At 39.8% G+C, this 16,356-nt stretch overlaps 1 protein-coding gene across 6 annotated transcripts in view; it reads right to left on the reverse strand.

The window, feature by feature from the left end:
- Positions 1 to 16,356, reverse strand: part of tns2a (tensin 2a) — a 65,510-nt gene that overhangs the window by 39,052 nt on the left and 10,102 nt on the right. For 3 of the 6 annotated variants that reach the window (XM_047362506.1, XM_047362501.1, XM_047362513.1), the window contains exons 2-3: positions 5,565 to 5,670; positions 5,315 to 5,352 (exon numbers count right to left, since the gene is read on the reverse strand). The exons of 2 other annotated variants lie outside the window; for them this stretch is intronic. In XM_047362506.1, coding sequence (XP_047218462.1) covers positions 5,315 to 5,352; positions 5,565 to 5,670 — 144 coding nt within the window. Of the gene's footprint in view, positions 1 to 5,314; positions 5,353 to 5,564; positions 5,671 to 15,792; positions 15,898 to 16,356 lie in introns of those variants that run through there. One more of the 6 variants, XM_047362519.1, reaches the window with a different exon arrangement.

The following is a 16,356-nucleotide window of genomic DNA, read 5'->3' on the forward strand; positions in this document are numbered from 1 at the left end:
TGCACCATACTTAAGGCCGCACTAACCACAACACTCTTCAGTGTGAAGTTATTACAAGGGAAAGAAGTCTCAAAGTTCCCTCACCAATACAGGTAAGGGAACTATTACAGAAAATAACTTCACAGAACCTCAATACCAAAAAAATCTAAAGTACCCCTGTTAATAGTTCCTTTCACAGAAACAAAGGAGCCAGGCCCACCCACTAAAACACAGTCCCACACCAGAATCCCCCATCTACCAAACTTTACACCAGACACAATGCTGTCAGACAAGTACCGTTCTCGTGGCAACTGCCAAACCCAGTCATGTCCATTTGATTAAAAGACAGAGAGGAATGATTGCTCACTTCAGAGAACATGTCTCCATTGCTCTAGAGTCCAGTGGCCATTGGAGTAGTTCTTGACTCTCCAGAAAGTTGGCAATGTCTACGCATTTTCAACTTCGTGATACAGAGCCTACCACTTTTTAACTGAATGACTGTTGTTCTCAGTCAGTTCCTCTTTGTCACAATACCACCAAGAACTGACAACTGATATTTAGTAGGGAGAAAATTTAACATCTAGACTTCACGGGCGGCATCCTATCACGACCCATTCTTTCATGTGTGGTCAGTAGAAGCATCCCAAGTTAGACTGCACCATTTCATACCTGGAAAAGGTGGGACAAGAAACAACCAAAACTGCAAAGGTATAAAATGTTATAGGGGTGAAATGACCGGTTCCTTTGTGTGGGATCACAAAGACACCGACGCACAGAAACAAAAGATTTACTTCTTGGTGGTGTCTGCACCACCGAGTTGCACAGCTATTGATCTATTTTCCACTAACAGAGAAAGCAACTGGAATTCATTTTGGTAGAATTAAAATCCATGTACAGTGGAGGATCCTTCACTCATTGCATTAAAATGTGAACAAATTACTTTGTTTTATTTATTAGTTGTGACAAAAACACATTGTCTTATTGTAATTATTTTGAAATGGAATTAGGTTTTTGATTGTTGATTTTGTAGCTAAATTTGTGTTTATATCTTTATATTTAATGTCTACAATCTAATACGTGCTCTGTCAGTTATTTTAAGAGAAAATTCAGCAAGACGTTATCAGGAAAACTTCAATGTTCAAGGCAGTTCGCTGCTGTTTGATAAATTTTTTTTCAAAGTCAGAAAGCCATCCTTTTACTTTAAACAACTGGGAATCTACTATTGACCAAAAAGACCGATTAGATTTTTTTCTAAAATCAAGCAGCCACATGTGAAACTGGTGTTTTGTCGTATCATCAGAATCTCATGAGCTCATGCCACCTTAAAGGGGGTTCCCATTTGAACCCCTCATGAACGATGTCCCCTACTGATATTAAATCAGGGTAAAAAGGTTATTATCTACATCACTGTTGATCTGACTAAAACTTTAACCCCCGCATATACTGAAATGTCCAGTCATTTTCCCTGACCAGCGGAAATGCCTCTTCTTGCTTAATTAGACACGCTAGTCAACTCGTCATGGGCTGAATTTCGCTAATTTTAATCCTTCCTCTTCCCACTGTTACTCTGAGTCCTTCCCCTCATCCTCTGCCACTGGGGCCTCAATCACTCTCCCTACCACCCCCTCATCTGCTCCCTGTGGACTAAATTTTCCACTTGGGTTCAAAGATACAGGGGAAACTATTTTCTGCAAAAAACATACGGAAAGAAACTGTTTACAGCAATCTGTTGGTCTCTGAGAGAGAGTCTGGGTGTTTTAATAGAACAAAGATGGACCAGCTCATGTCAGCTGGCCTTGTGGGCAATGATTAGGAAACATAATGACAGGGGAGGCAGAAAAGAAAAGAAAAGCTGTAAACTGACTACCTATTGCCACCAACCACTCTCATGGGAAGGACGTGTACAAAAAGTGTGTGGATGCGTGTGTGTAGGTGGTGGTAAGTGCACAGAGATGGAGCAGATGCACAGGCAGGATGCTGACCGGTGTGGTAATGAGATGATTTGTCACCAACCTCACAACAACACCAGCCAGCAGCAGACATAAATAGAAGTCTGGGGAGAAACAGGTTACACTACAGACCACAGATGTTGTAAATATGCTCAAAGTTGAAAGTTGAGTTAATTTAAAAAGAATGAACCTTGAAACCGCCCTTTTTAGAATCCAGTGCCATCCCTTATTCATCATTGCCCAAATTCCCAAATCGTGCGAGGTTAGATAACAGCTAAGAAGGACATGGCAACCATGCTTCCCCACCCTGCCTTATCTAACCTCTCCCTTCCTGGGCAGTAACGATGGATATCACTGTTTAACTCCCAGACAACAAACTCACATCAAAACCATTGCCGGACAACATCCCGATCTTCCTCTCTGAAACCTTAAAACAATCTTAATGTTTAAGTTGTATGTAATTGTGAAGTGGGAGGAAAATATTGCATGGCTTTTGAACTTTTTTCAAATAAAAATCTGTAAATTGTGCAATGCATTTGTCTTCAGGCCCCCATATACTGCAGAACCAACTGCTGCACTTACAGCAGCAATAAGTAAAGTCTAAAGGCTGAAATGTTCACCCAGTTGTTCTTCTAAAAATACCTCAAGCTCAGTCAGATGGGATTGTGATTATCTATGAACAGAAATAATGGGGCCTTACTACAGATTCTCAGGTTTGTACTTTTACTAGGCCAAATATGCTTTGATCTAATCAATTCCATTGTATCATTGGCTGTATGTTTAGGATCTTTGAACCTCTACCCAGTTTCAGGTCTTTTAGAGTCTCTAACAGGTTTTCTTCCAGTATTATCCTGTGTTTAGCTTAGCTTTATCCATCCATCAGCTAGGAGCAGCTTCTATGTCCCTGCTGAATACAAGGAACAACACTACATGATGCTTCCCCCCCAGAACGTTTCACTCTGAGAACGGTCTGTTCAGGGTGATGTGCAGTGTTTCCTTCCACAACTAATGTTTTGAATATAGGCTTTCAATAATTGCTTTCTTTATACCACTTTTCCATAAAGACAACATTTCTAAAGTGCATGACTAACAGTTGCCCTATCAACTATTTTGCCCAGAGCTGTGAATCTCTGCAGCCCCTCCAGGGTTACCATCTTGGACTGATTACAACTGCACGCCTCACCTCTCATTGGAGTTTGTGGTTGTATTGTGACAACAATTTAAAAACTGTTCAAGCAGTATGAATACTTTTCAGATGGGGTTCTGTATGACAATTTATGTTTGGGTTGTTTGTCAATAACTATGCTTACAGAGTTCAAAGCTAAAGGATTTAAAACTTGGATGAGGAGATATGTTTTACCCTTGTGATTATTTATCTCTTTTGGAATAAAGTATGTGAAAAGTTAGACAATGTCATGTCTTGTTCAAAGAAAATGTCCCCTTTCACCAAAGAAACCATATCACAGGTTGCCCTTAATATCTGCTTTTACTTTGTATTTGTTTGTGGTATCTCAGAGCTTCCTTTGATCCCTGAACTTCTCCTCAAGGTGCTCTGCTCCTCCGATATGGGAGGACGTCTTTGCCACATACCTTCGCCCTTGGCTATTTCTCCCTCGCCAGCTGCTTGCCAAGGCTTCAAGCTTCTACTGCCATGCCTGGCATTCTTCCCCCCTGCTTCCCTCTGTCTATTCATTATACCATCTCTCCATCAATGGCTCTTTCACAGGAGCAGCAGTGTAGGGTTCGAGACAGACTCGGAGCTCTTTCTGAGGAATGTAGCTGAGCAACCTTTTTATTTGCGGGTCTCTTGAGCCCTCTGGACTTGCAGAACCTCTGTCATTTGTTGTATCACACCTCGTTCTAAAAACAACAGTTTACTTAACATCCCAATGTGTATTTCTATATTGTTCCTAAAGGTTGAAGTTGCCAAATATGTACATTAAACACAAGGAAGACTATCTGCCAGGGGTTTGAACTCATCAAGCAAGATAAGAGTGTCTGCATTCAGGTTTACCAGTGAATTACAAGGGTCAAGGTGGTCGGAGATGACCTCACATTTGTTTTACTCCCACAGCATTTCCTTCCCAGTGCTCTTGTGAGACAGCCCCTAGGGTGCTCATTTATTTTCGATCACACACATGCATTTCATTTGGAGCTCTGAGAAGTGTAGCTCCTCTTTGGTGAATCAGAAAACAACATTCATCTATATGGATCAATATCTTGTAATGTTAAATACAATCTTTAGATGTTTTATTCTGTCTGAACCAGTTTCTAACCCCAGAAAGAACCAAAAAAATGCTTTATTTTTTGTGAAAAGTAACTGAAATCAATAATAAAATGCTAACGTATAAGTGCCAATAATAGGGTGGAATGATTATACAACAAGCAATTTCAGTGACTAAATATGAGAACTTGATACTCAAGTTTGAATTTACTGTGCGATTTCTCCAAACTACAGAGGGTCAAAATTATACATAGGGGTTGAAATATATTCATACATTTACCTACATCTGAACTGATCTAGAATGACCTTTGACTTGACAACTACCATATCTTTTCCAGGATAAAATGTTTGCTTTTGCGGTTGCCCACATAGAGCCAGATATCTTCTGGAGAGAAGTTTTATGGTAAAATGAGATAAAGATTGAGCTGTTTGGCCACAGCGATGAGAATGTTTGGATGAGTCAAGGTCAGGCTTTCACACCTAAGAAAAACTATACCAACTTAAAAGCATGGTGGTGGTAGCATCATGCTCTGGTTTTGTTTTCCTGCCAGTGAAAGTGCCACGTGGAAAAGGGAAGACTGAGGTCTACTCAGTTTCTTCAGTTTCATCTCACACCAACAGTCATAGACAGCTGAAACTTGGACAACCCGAAACACACATCAATACTGGCTCTGGAATGGCCTTCCAAAGGGTCCCAACTTCAACCTTATGGGATGTTTGATGCTTAAATGCTTGATCTATCCTGGGAAAGCAACCGATTTAAATCAACTCGGCCACTTCTGCCACAAAGATTGGTCAAATATCCAGACAGAATTATACCAGATGCTCATTGGTTGCTACAATTATTTGTTGAGGTGCAACTTGCTAAGGGACATTCAGCCAAATATAAGTGGAGGTTCATGTATAAGTTTGACCTTGGGCAGATTAGAGAAAATCAACAACAAAATGAAAAACTTGGTTTTTAGAAATCATTGCATGTTTCCACCCTGGAAAAAGCACAAAATAATATATCGATACCCATGGTGAGTGGATGTACATTTCTAGCTGCTAGTGAAAGTGGAACCTTGCATGAGAAATAACTCCCATGCTTTATCTGTGCAATGTTTACTCTATGACAGTTAAGTATTTAACCATTGTGCAAGTCTTTGAGGATGATCCTTACCTTGCCCTCACACTTTCTGTGGGTGGCTGTTTTGCATACTGAAGGAAGCATGAACATGAGAAGGAGACGGAGAAAACAAATTAGCAATTTAGTCAAGTAGAACACCAGTGTCTTGTTTTTTTACCTTAACATGCAACCTCTTTTATGAAAGGGCTGCAACGTCTTTAAGCTTATATTGTATGTTTTCTACATTTTTACATTTTATTATTATTTCATTCACTGCCTCCAACAAGCCCAGTAAGTCTCTTACCTCTGCAGAAGGAGCCCACATTGTCGATGTTCTGTCGACACACGCCGCATTGCCGCTTCTTTTTGAATGTCTTTTCCTTGAAGACGTGGGGCTCTCCCTTCCCAGCCTGTTGAACAGCACACACACACCATCGCTGAGTGAATGAGTCCAGACACCTGATACGGCTAGAGTGAAGCAATATGGGGATGCCCGCTTGCAGAAACAATGAAAGAATCCTGTTTTGACCCTCATCTCAGTTTGACCAAGCAAATGTCCAACAGGAGTCACATAAACCCTGGAAACAGAGTTATTTTACAGAACCAAAGCAATAAGGAAATGCATGAGTAACTTTTAGGTCTGTAATTATGACAGGAGCTCCGAGAGACCAGCTTTAACCTGTTCGTATGACTGACCTGGGTGAACTGTTTTCCATGCATGAAAGCACCGTGTGTGCACAACAATAGCAGCATCAGTTCTCTACTCCATTTGCCCATTGAATTTCTGTTCTGGTTGTGTAACTGTCGTCCAGTAAAAATCCTTGTGGTTCCCACCCATGGCATCTCATGATCCCATTTCTGTGTGTTTTTGTGTGTAAGGGTGCATGTGCACGTGCAAGAGAGAGTATAAATAGCTTTGTGCAGGTCAAAAACAAACACTTCTCATTTTGAGATAAATAATGGATGAAGTAGAAAAGGAAAAAAAAAAAACGGGAAAATAAAAGTTTGTCATCTTCACAGGCAGAGCACATTTTCTGGTATCTAATTAGGAGTATCTAATTAGCAGCATCAAAGTTTGTGCTGTTACAACCACAAACTACTCTGTATTTTGTTGGGATTTTATGTCACAGATAAACACACAACACAACGATGTGAATCGGAAATGAAACATGATTTTGAAGAGCAAGAAACAAGTTGAAACGATGAGAAAAAAATTGAAAAGTACATCAACAATAAAGGTGAGATGACAGTGTTTGAAGGGGACACCAACTACTATGTGATTGTCACAAAACATCCCAATAAAATGCACAAAAGTTTGTTGTGTAAAGAGTGTGAATACCTTTGTAAGGCACTGCGTATAGGTTCTCCATTCATTATGTACGCTTATTTTCCCTTAGTAACTGCAGAGCAGGACTGTTTGGACCCTTTTTCCGTTATTCTGCCTTTTCTGACTGTGTTCTGGGAATCGACTGTGTTTGGGCAGCTGCCTGCCTGGCATCCCCTCACCTAACCCAGCCGTGTTCAGCAGCTTCTGGCCCACTCCTGTACAAGTGTTCTCTGACCTCAGCACCATGGAGGGTGGAGGTGTATGCGGTGGTTGGCTCAGGGGGCTGACACCACTGATCATTACGCTCGGAAAATAACAGCAACAACAAAAGCAGATGTTTTACACCCTTTAACAGACACATTGAGTTAAACTTTATTCAAAAGCATGTTCATGTTAAATCTAATGCAAAACTCAATGGGGTATATTGATTTCTTTCAGAATTAAGCAATCATGTTTCAACATTAGTTAGAACAACATAACAGCTCAGGTCTGACTTAATTCATCTACAACTATCTGTTCTCAATTTAACTGGGTCATCTCAGCCAGTTTTAAAATTAGTTGTTGAATGATTATTTATATATTTTTCGTGCCACCTTCAAGTATGTTAATTACTAACTAAATATACAAGACTGACACAAGTAACACAAATAATCAACTTGTTCATGAAATAACTGTTATCTGACTTAAAATCAGATCCTTCATGTGGGCTATGTCAAAAAAGCAATTCCCCATGGAGAGAAATGATGTTCTGTATTTGTTAGAAAGTCAGAGTTCCAAGCTGGAAAACTAAAAATTGACAGTTTTCAGATTGAACAACTCTGACAAGTGACCATGTTGACGTAAAAACATCTCATACTTTTCTGAACAGTGAACCCAGCACGCTGTACATGAGCACAACCAGTAACAACAGCAATCTATGATGTGGATGCAGCAACTGATTGAGAAGGACCCCAAGTTTAAAATCAAATCATAGAAGGCACAGAAATGTAAGAACTTATAAGGAAAGGGTTCGTTCTTATGTTGAAACATGTCTGCAGTTTAGTCAAGCTCCAAGAGAGTGAGAGAGAATGAGACTGAGTTGATAGCAGGAAGGCTGACTGAATTCCCCTTCTTAATCATTTTTAACTTTCAACCTATGCCTGTCATAGAACTTGAGGAATTTGGACTCTAAATTTACTCTAAGCCCAAGTTTCGAGTGAGGATTGGCATCCTCTAAGAAATACTCAAAGAGACTGCTGTTTTAGTAATGCTGACTGCTCTGACCGTGCTGATCCTTTTAGTTAGCCTGGAAGGTGACACACTTCTTTGAAACTTAGTTAGTCTTGTGGTATCAACTATTGCTGGCTAAATCATACATCCAGCATTCTGCTGATGAGTCAGGGACAGCGACATTATACGGAGAACACAAACAGCTTTTGCAGCCATCTTACAATATTTATCCATTTTCAGATGGTATGCAATCAGTTTCTCCTGTAAAATTTTGCAATCACTTTGTGTCCACAAACACAGGCATTAGTATCCTCAAGGGGCTGTGGTGGGCTTAAAAAAAGCAACGAGTTACTGTTAGCTGAGCCGCAGTGGTGATGTGGGCTGAGATATAAACACACAGAGGAGAGGCTGGCAGCATTCTTCCTGCTTCAGACACAATCAGGATCACTATATAATCCAACCACACGCAATCATGGTCAGACAGTGATACAAACCCAGCCACTGAGTGCTCTATAAGGTGCTGTAAAGTTGCTCCATGCTGGTCCATGTAAGGCGACTGCAGGGTGAAACCACTTCATATTTTATGCAACTGATAGCAACTAAATGGGTTGAGGTTCCCCTCATTGAACCTCTATTTCCAATTCTGTTAAAACCAACCAAAATATGTGTAGAACATAAACTGGCTTTGGTTCGCTAGAGGTGTAATGAGATGCTGCATTATTAAAACATTACGCTATTTCTAAATAAGCCATGTTTTAAATTCCTAGTAAGATGAAGTTAGTATGACTTTGGTAAATTCATCACTGATGAAGCAGACACCACCTTCAAATCATTTTAGTTGGAGCATTTTGGGCACAAGGTAGAAACAATAAATGTTGAAAGACCACAAGACAAACAAACCATTTGTATGCACTGTTAGGAAATATTCCTATATCCCGGGGATCAGCTGCCTTACAACGCTGAAGTTAGCGTCTGATTCCTAGCTTCTTGTAGGGATAAAACTAAAGGGCTATTTCACAGTTTTTATGGAATCTGGACCAGATTAGATCTATCAAAGTCTTAGGCTGGTCATCCCTGATCTAGATTCCCCATGAGAAGAGATTATTAGAAACACAGACTGAAATCTAATAAATCTTTATTCTATTTGGGAATTTGGCATCAATTTGGATTCCTGAAATATATATTCTTAATGAAAACCAACAAACACATATATTGTTACATGCATTGCTTTGCATGGATCAACTGCTTACATTAGTGTATCATCCTACTTTGAGTTCCTTATGATACTCCTAAAATTAAAGCTTTGTCAGACTCCCTTATTCAAGTTCTCATTGGATGCGTTTCAGTCACAAAAAACTAAGAGAAACTTAGGTCAAATTTGGAAAAGGCGAATAATAGGGAAAAAACAGGAATCGGTTGGTGACCGGAATCTGTCGATTATCGGCATTAATGGCTCTGACCAACTACCAGCTATTTCAGTATCAGTGAGATGTTTAAAATGTACTCAAAGGAAGCACTAAACCCGTTAGAAGCTATTTACAAGGAAAATGTATTTTCTACGAAGGCATGTCAGTTGTTTATTTAAGTTGCTATGGTAGAGAGCAAGATTATGTGTGGATGCTTGTTATTTTGCTCCTTTAAGGTTTCATACTTGTATAGTTTGGGCACTTGTATGATTTTTGTCTATAAGAAAAGCAACACTACAACAGGCTGTCATCTGCACCCACCTTTGGGACACTCCATTGAATTGGTAAAGACGAGAACCCAGGGATGGCTTCAACTGATATCAGGAAGGCTCACTGTGAAGTTGCTCTGTGTTACCTTTTCAGCTTTCATGTCTGTTATGCATGATGCTGGATTTGAATCTGCTGGCAGGCTTTTGGGAATCTCCAAATTAAGGTAAGGATCTACATTCTTGATAAGGACCACACACAAAGACAATGTTTACGGTTAGTGATGCTAATCACTACTCTGACATGCTGTAGAGATTTTAAAGAATGAACTTCAAATCCATAACATAATTTTGATGCTGTTTTTATGGTAGTCCTGAAACAAGAAATTGGAATCAGCTAAATCAGAAATAAGCCAAACATTTCTGATCACTGTGTCTCTAGTAGAAAATGCTCTAAAAATGGTTTACTTGCAGACTTCCTCTTAAATTGGACTTATTGTTTGATGAACTTGTCAAGCTAAATGACAATAAAGTCCACCGTCAGGCAAATCTGTAATCGGCTCAATACTTTCACTTTCATAAAAAAACAAACAGGCTAGTTTAGTGTAATTTTATCTTAAAATAAGATGATTGAAGATTTGTTGATGTAACAATGGTAAGAAAGTATTAGTCCCAAACAATGATCAAAACTATTTTAGTGTCATACTATTGGTTTTGTATTAAGACCTCTACAATACCACTAAGAAGCTGAGTTTAGACTGTATTTTACTAGAAGGCGCTCCTCATATCGACTTGGGAGTCCAGCAGAGGAAACCAGAATGGAGGACATTTACGGCTTTGTGGAGGATTACAACAGCTGGTGGAATCGCTAAAAACCTGCAACGCAGAGCTCAGTCCCCAGGATGGTAATTACTGTCACCGCTGCGCTGGATAAAAAACGTCTTTCTCTGCTAGAACATGTGAAAGTCTGTGAGGAGCACTAAACTCTTCCTGTTTAGTAGATTGCTTCTGCAGCCTAAAAATAAACCGCAGTAATACAACAAAGAATATGCACGTCTAAAGCAGGGTAAACCACTTGAAGTATCCCGTTCTACTCAAACTGGAGCCCTGTGAAAGAGACATCCTTGACAAATATCCACCAACACACAGCATGTGATCACTCACCCTCCGCCAGTCGGGGACCTGCCCACATTTCCCTAGAAGTGACACCAGTTGTAAACAACTACCTGAACCGTGCAGAAAAGCTGTACTCAAACACACTCATGTACAGATGTGCATGTCCCTGCAGACAGATGGTGAAAACAAACTGCCGCCCCCTTTTCTGTCCCTGTATACTCCAGGATGCCCCCCTGACCCCCCAACATCTGCTACACAAAACAAGCTCCTTTTTCTGATATTTTTAGCCTTTCAGTGGAAAAAAAAAAAGAATCTGAGATTTCAGGACTCAAAGAGTTGCTTTCTAACAAGGGTGGCCCCTTCCGACCCAGAACCTCAGCCAGCAGTCACAGAACAGAAGCTGGATTCAAAATACGATCAGCCGGACACAAACATGAGATTCACAGAGACATGCAATCGTCAAAACAAATACACAGAAAGAATGAGTCATTTGAGGCCGCATATATCTGGAAACTCACAGCGCTTCTTCTAAAAATAGAACTGATATTTGGACAGTGATGGACATTGTGCCTGAGCAGTCCGTTCCTTACTGCAGGACTGGGAACTGTGAACGTGGTCACAGCAGCAGATGGTCTGAGGTCATAGACTGAACCTAGGCCTGAGGTAGAAGCCTTCTTATTGCTTATTGTGACACAGATCCTTTCCTTAGCTGGTTAGTTGGAGTCTAAGAAAGGCCACGTTGTTTCTCGTGCCACCAAATGGGTAATGTCTTTTCATTCTGTTCTGTAAAGAAGCTGCTGCTTAATAGCAGTTAATCAAATTTGAAGATAATGCAATAATTTTTTAATTATGGGTTCTTTCTCTACAAATTTCCCAAACTGAATTGCATGAAATCCAACAGAAGATGATACGTTCTATCTATTTTTCCCATTTCAAAACCTGCTGCTTCAACTGACATTTAATTAAAACAACATTAGCTGTCACATATCAGCTGTGTGCCCTGGCATCCAGCTGGCTTCACAAATCCTCCAGACTGAAATCCATCAGTGGATTTACAAAACACGATTGATACAGGAGGGTGTCCCTCAACTTGTCATGGCAGCATCACGATACCAAGGTTTTAAATAGTTATGATTTTAATTTTTTGAGTGAACAATAATCCACCTTTTTGCCTGTGCACTGCGACTCAGTAGGCTAAAGGAAAGCTACCACCCATTCTCCATCCACTTACAGTCAAGCTCTTTAAGGCAGTGTAATCACCAAGTTAAAGGTGTCTGGTGGCCATATTTTTTTTTTCCAATTGAAAAATGCTAAATAATTTGATTGTTGATTATTTAATTTTTTCCTGCTCATCAGTAAATGAAACATGCAATATTTTAATCAAGCACATTATTGTAGGTCGGAAAAACAGTAATCACCCTTAGTAAAAGAAAAGTGTATTGGTTCCTAACTTTACGGCTTGGGGGTGTTTTATATTGTTGACCCAGAACCCAGCAACAAGAACAAGAACTTTCTTCTGTATTTATCCAAGTTTAATAGATGGGTTTGCCTGAGTCTGTTTTTGAGTAAAAAGTCGATGGATGTTTGTGGCCCTTCTTACTATCATATTAAAATAACAGCAGAAAAATACTTTGTGTTGTATGAAACATTTTCCATTTAAAAAGATATACATTTATCTTTGAAAATTGCATCATAAAAACTGCCAAGAGTGTCCATCTGCATCAGCTCCATTTGCTGGAATTTTGTACCATTCTTCAACTGTGGTCAGGGGGGCCACAGGAAATTATTCCACGGGCCGCTAGTGGTCCCCGGGCCACACTTGGACACCCCCGCATTAAGGTAAGGGTGTCCCTCTTCACAGGGATACATATAGAAACTTTTGTCCAAATTTAGTAATGCCATTTATACTATTCAGCAAGATATTGATATTTTGGGCCCTCTTAATATATAGTTCTTACAGGGAAATCAGAAGTGGCTAAACCAGTACCTGCAGGTTTGAAATTCTGAAACACAGACATGAGAAATTGGCCACAAAACTCTGATCAGTGCCTCTCTAACTGAGACAAAATTAAGAAAAATATTTTTAAAATTTCCATCAAAGGTGAACAACCACACAAAGCCATCCATTGACTACCAACTTCTAATTGCAGCGTGCTGATTTTCTGCACTACAACATGCCTGGTCATTCACTAATGTGTTTGTTGGTTCTTGCAAACTTGGATTCCACCCATTGAGAATATCCCACCAGCATCTGGGTCCCTGCATCATTTGTTGGCGTTACCTCCTGGGTGTGTGTTAATAAATGTGAGTCAGCCCAGTGTGTGTGTGTGTTTGTATTTATCCAAAGGGTGGAACAGGCAGTGCAGGGAACAGAGACTGCCTGTTCCTGAGGTGAGGTCAGCATGTTGCCGTGATCCACTTCCGCTCCCCAGTAGGAGGACTTCTGGTCCAAACACGGCCACGGCATACAGAGGATTTCTTATAGCGGCAACACTAACACTTTATTCTACGTGTATACATGCTTGATGTTAAAAATCAATGTGTTAGGTTTGAAAATACTTCAGCCTTGCTGCAATGTGACATCAGCAAGTGTTTGATTTAATCCAGGGTGATAATTAGGCAACTTTTTGGAATGCTGCTGTTGTCAGAACCATATGCAAACCTTCTCTTAGCTCCTTTTTGACTGAAAGGGAATCCTTATTCATGCAGTTTTAAAGCAGCGGGTGAGTGTGAATAGCTGCTACTGTCGGATTGCGACCAGAGTAACTGCATCTGGCTCAAGGGAACGTCAACCAGCCTCTGTTTCAGCTTCCCAGCTTGGCAGTGACCAGAGGGTGTCCCAAGTAAACACAACCATCATGTGCCATCAGTCCTCTCAGTTACACCCAGTAATTAGAAATATAGACTACCAACTGTATGCTGAACACAAGCCTTAGTATTGGATTTCTGGTCACCGAGCATCTCCATGGGACCGGCTGCCCTTAAGCCTGCCTGGAAGGTGACACACTTCTATGAATTTCCTGCCCCGGTTTCCCAGAAAGTGGGACTTTTTTCTACCACAAGGCCACTTTCCAATCCGATTAAAATATGTGTTGACGTCCATTCATCTGCACAGGTTCACACAAAAGAAAAATGACCGAACTGCTATCAGAAAGGGAAAGGTTGGAAAGGTAGGACAATGTTATCTAGTTGTTAATCAGAAGCTGTTTTGCTCTAGTTGCAAGCAGGATGGAGGCCAACATTTACTGGCTGACATATAGTTAAGGTAATTAGTTATTACTCATTAGATCATTTGCAAATATTTACATTCTAGTTGGATCACTATAGATTTTATCTTCTGAAACTCTCTATCAGTCTTTGGCACATTTTTCCTGCCAATGTATAGATTTTTGATGTACCTCTACAGTATTTTGATCTGGTGGCAGTAGATCTCATGATATCGCCACAAAGTGAAGTCTATCTTACTTTGCGCCATGCAATTGCCTTCAGCATGTGATGTCATTTGATCAGGTATACGTGCAAGGTATGATTATGGAACTTGGAGGAGAAAGTGAGTGCTTCATCTTGACACCCAGAATGTTTAATACTTTTGTTTTGAAGTTAGCAGGGGACAAGTTCTTGAAATGACCTTGTGTTGATGGAATGGATTAAGGCCTAATTCATAATTCCCAGTCTGCTCTGCTGTCTGCCCGACTTCTAAGCATGTACGGCGTGAAATTGAAATTTGCAGCCATACCTGTTCACTAGGATCTGCTGTGACTCTCTTCGGCAACAGTGACAACACAACCCCCATTCAAAGGGGCGGGGCCAAACAGACCGAATGGCGAGTCACACAAAAAACAGTGTTTACAGTGAGGAATGTTAACTACACTTATCATGTATAAATGAACTACAGTTATTTGTTAATATAAAATACTGAGAACAATTTAAAAGGCCACTCTGTAAATATTTAATGCAATCATGCAGCAACTGTCTCACACACAGTGTGACATCACCTCTCTGTCTAATACGAGTAATTTTAAAGGTTAAAAAGAAATATTTATCCGTGCTGTTAATTAAAGTTAGTAAAAGCAAATTGTATTTAACTCAAATCTTTGTTGGCAGATCAAGGCTTTACAAAAAACAGAGATCAGAAAATCTGCAGAAATTCTCTTATCGGTGCATCTATATGTACGACTGCTACGTATGTGTGCCAAATTACAGCCAAATTGGATCAATCCTTCCTTTTTAGTTGCTGAAGAAATTTAAATTTAATTTCCTTGCATTCACTTTGGAAAATCAAACTTAAAACATATTTTTGCTTAAAGTATCTTTTCAGTCTTCTTGCTTCTGGGAAGCTTTTGCACCCATACCAGTACATGAACACACAGGATGTCATCACAAATCAAGCACCAACCTCTAATTACTCTTGTAATTTAGGCTTACCTTTTAGTGGTTCTCTTCTTACTTTAACTCAGCTGTAATTACACATGATTTGTTGAATTAACTACAAATCAAAGATTTAATTCCTTCAACTTTATTATACAGTGGTCATCCTGTGAATGAAGAGAACCCTGTTTTATATCCAAGTAGTGCAGCTATTGCCCTTGGAAAGGAAATGTTGATCCATACGGAAATAAATTGCAAATTAAAAAGGAAAAGATTAGAAAACTACACCCAAATTTACACCCTCAAAATAAGCTCTTTTCCCCATAAAATAACAACAAATTGCACACCTATTGATCTCATTTTAACCAATATGTGCAATCTATTATAGAAATTGCTAATTAGCATGAGCTGAAACTTTTGGAGTCTGTGTAGGAATGTTGAACACATCATATGACCCTCTGTTCATAACGTCTAATGTCAACTTAATGAAGTGCGTCACTAAGCAAGTTCCTAGAGAGAGGCAGCATGAGGTCAACAGTTCTCCCATACAAACACGATGAGAGACAGAGGAAAAGACAACATAAAACATCTTCCACTATATAAATAGAAGATAGGATATAAAATGATATACAGCTTAGGTTCTATCAAAAAAGAGCTTGCTTATGATGAATCTGTAAAAGCACTAAACAGTCCAACTCTGAGGAGGCGCTGCAGTACAACACATGAAAACTCCCCATCCTACATCCTTCTCTCAGCCTGTTAACACAGGCAGATCTACAAGTCAGTTGGAGAAAGATAAAAACCAAACCGTCCAAACTCCTCCAACCTGTCTGATCTTACCTTGTTCATTTTCCCACTGATCATGTCCCCTGTTTTCAGATGCAGCCCCTCATTCCCAGTGAAGCCATCTGTAACATGCTCTGCTACAGACTGTATGAGGTAACTTGTTTTCTTTGCTCTGGTCCTCCCTGGGACTGCGAGGTGGAGCTAAATCCATGTGTGGAGTAGTATTACTAGGAGTTAAAAGCCTGATTGGTCACTTCCAGGAGGGGAGCGTTAGGTTACTGACTTCAGATTGGCTACATTTTTGGCTGAACACTTAAACCAGAGGAAAAACTGCTGAAATTGTTCAAAGATTCAAGTTTTCAGTGCTTCTTAAGCTGATTTTTATGTGTAGTATTTTTGACACAAATGAATAATGTAAAGTAGTTGAAAATGAAACTTATTTAAATCAAAAGTTTAACTTTTAGACACAGGGAAAGACACACTGATGCCACATTTAGAAAAAAAAAATCAAATAAGATGCAAAGTCATTTTTGTAAAAATAGCAAAAACACAACAATAAAATCAAGATTTCTGGCAACAATGTTATTGCCAACGAGTAAAGGTGGGTAGGTTTCAGAC

This window comes from Girardinichthys multiradiatus, chromosome 1 (assembly GCF_021462225.1).
Source record: "Girardinichthys multiradiatus isolate DD_20200921_A chromosome 1, DD_fGirMul_XY1, whole genome shotgun sequence".
In the NCBI taxonomy this organism is placed as follows: Eukaryota; Metazoa; Chordata; class Actinopteri; order Cyprinodontiformes; family Goodeidae; genus Girardinichthys; species Girardinichthys multiradiatus.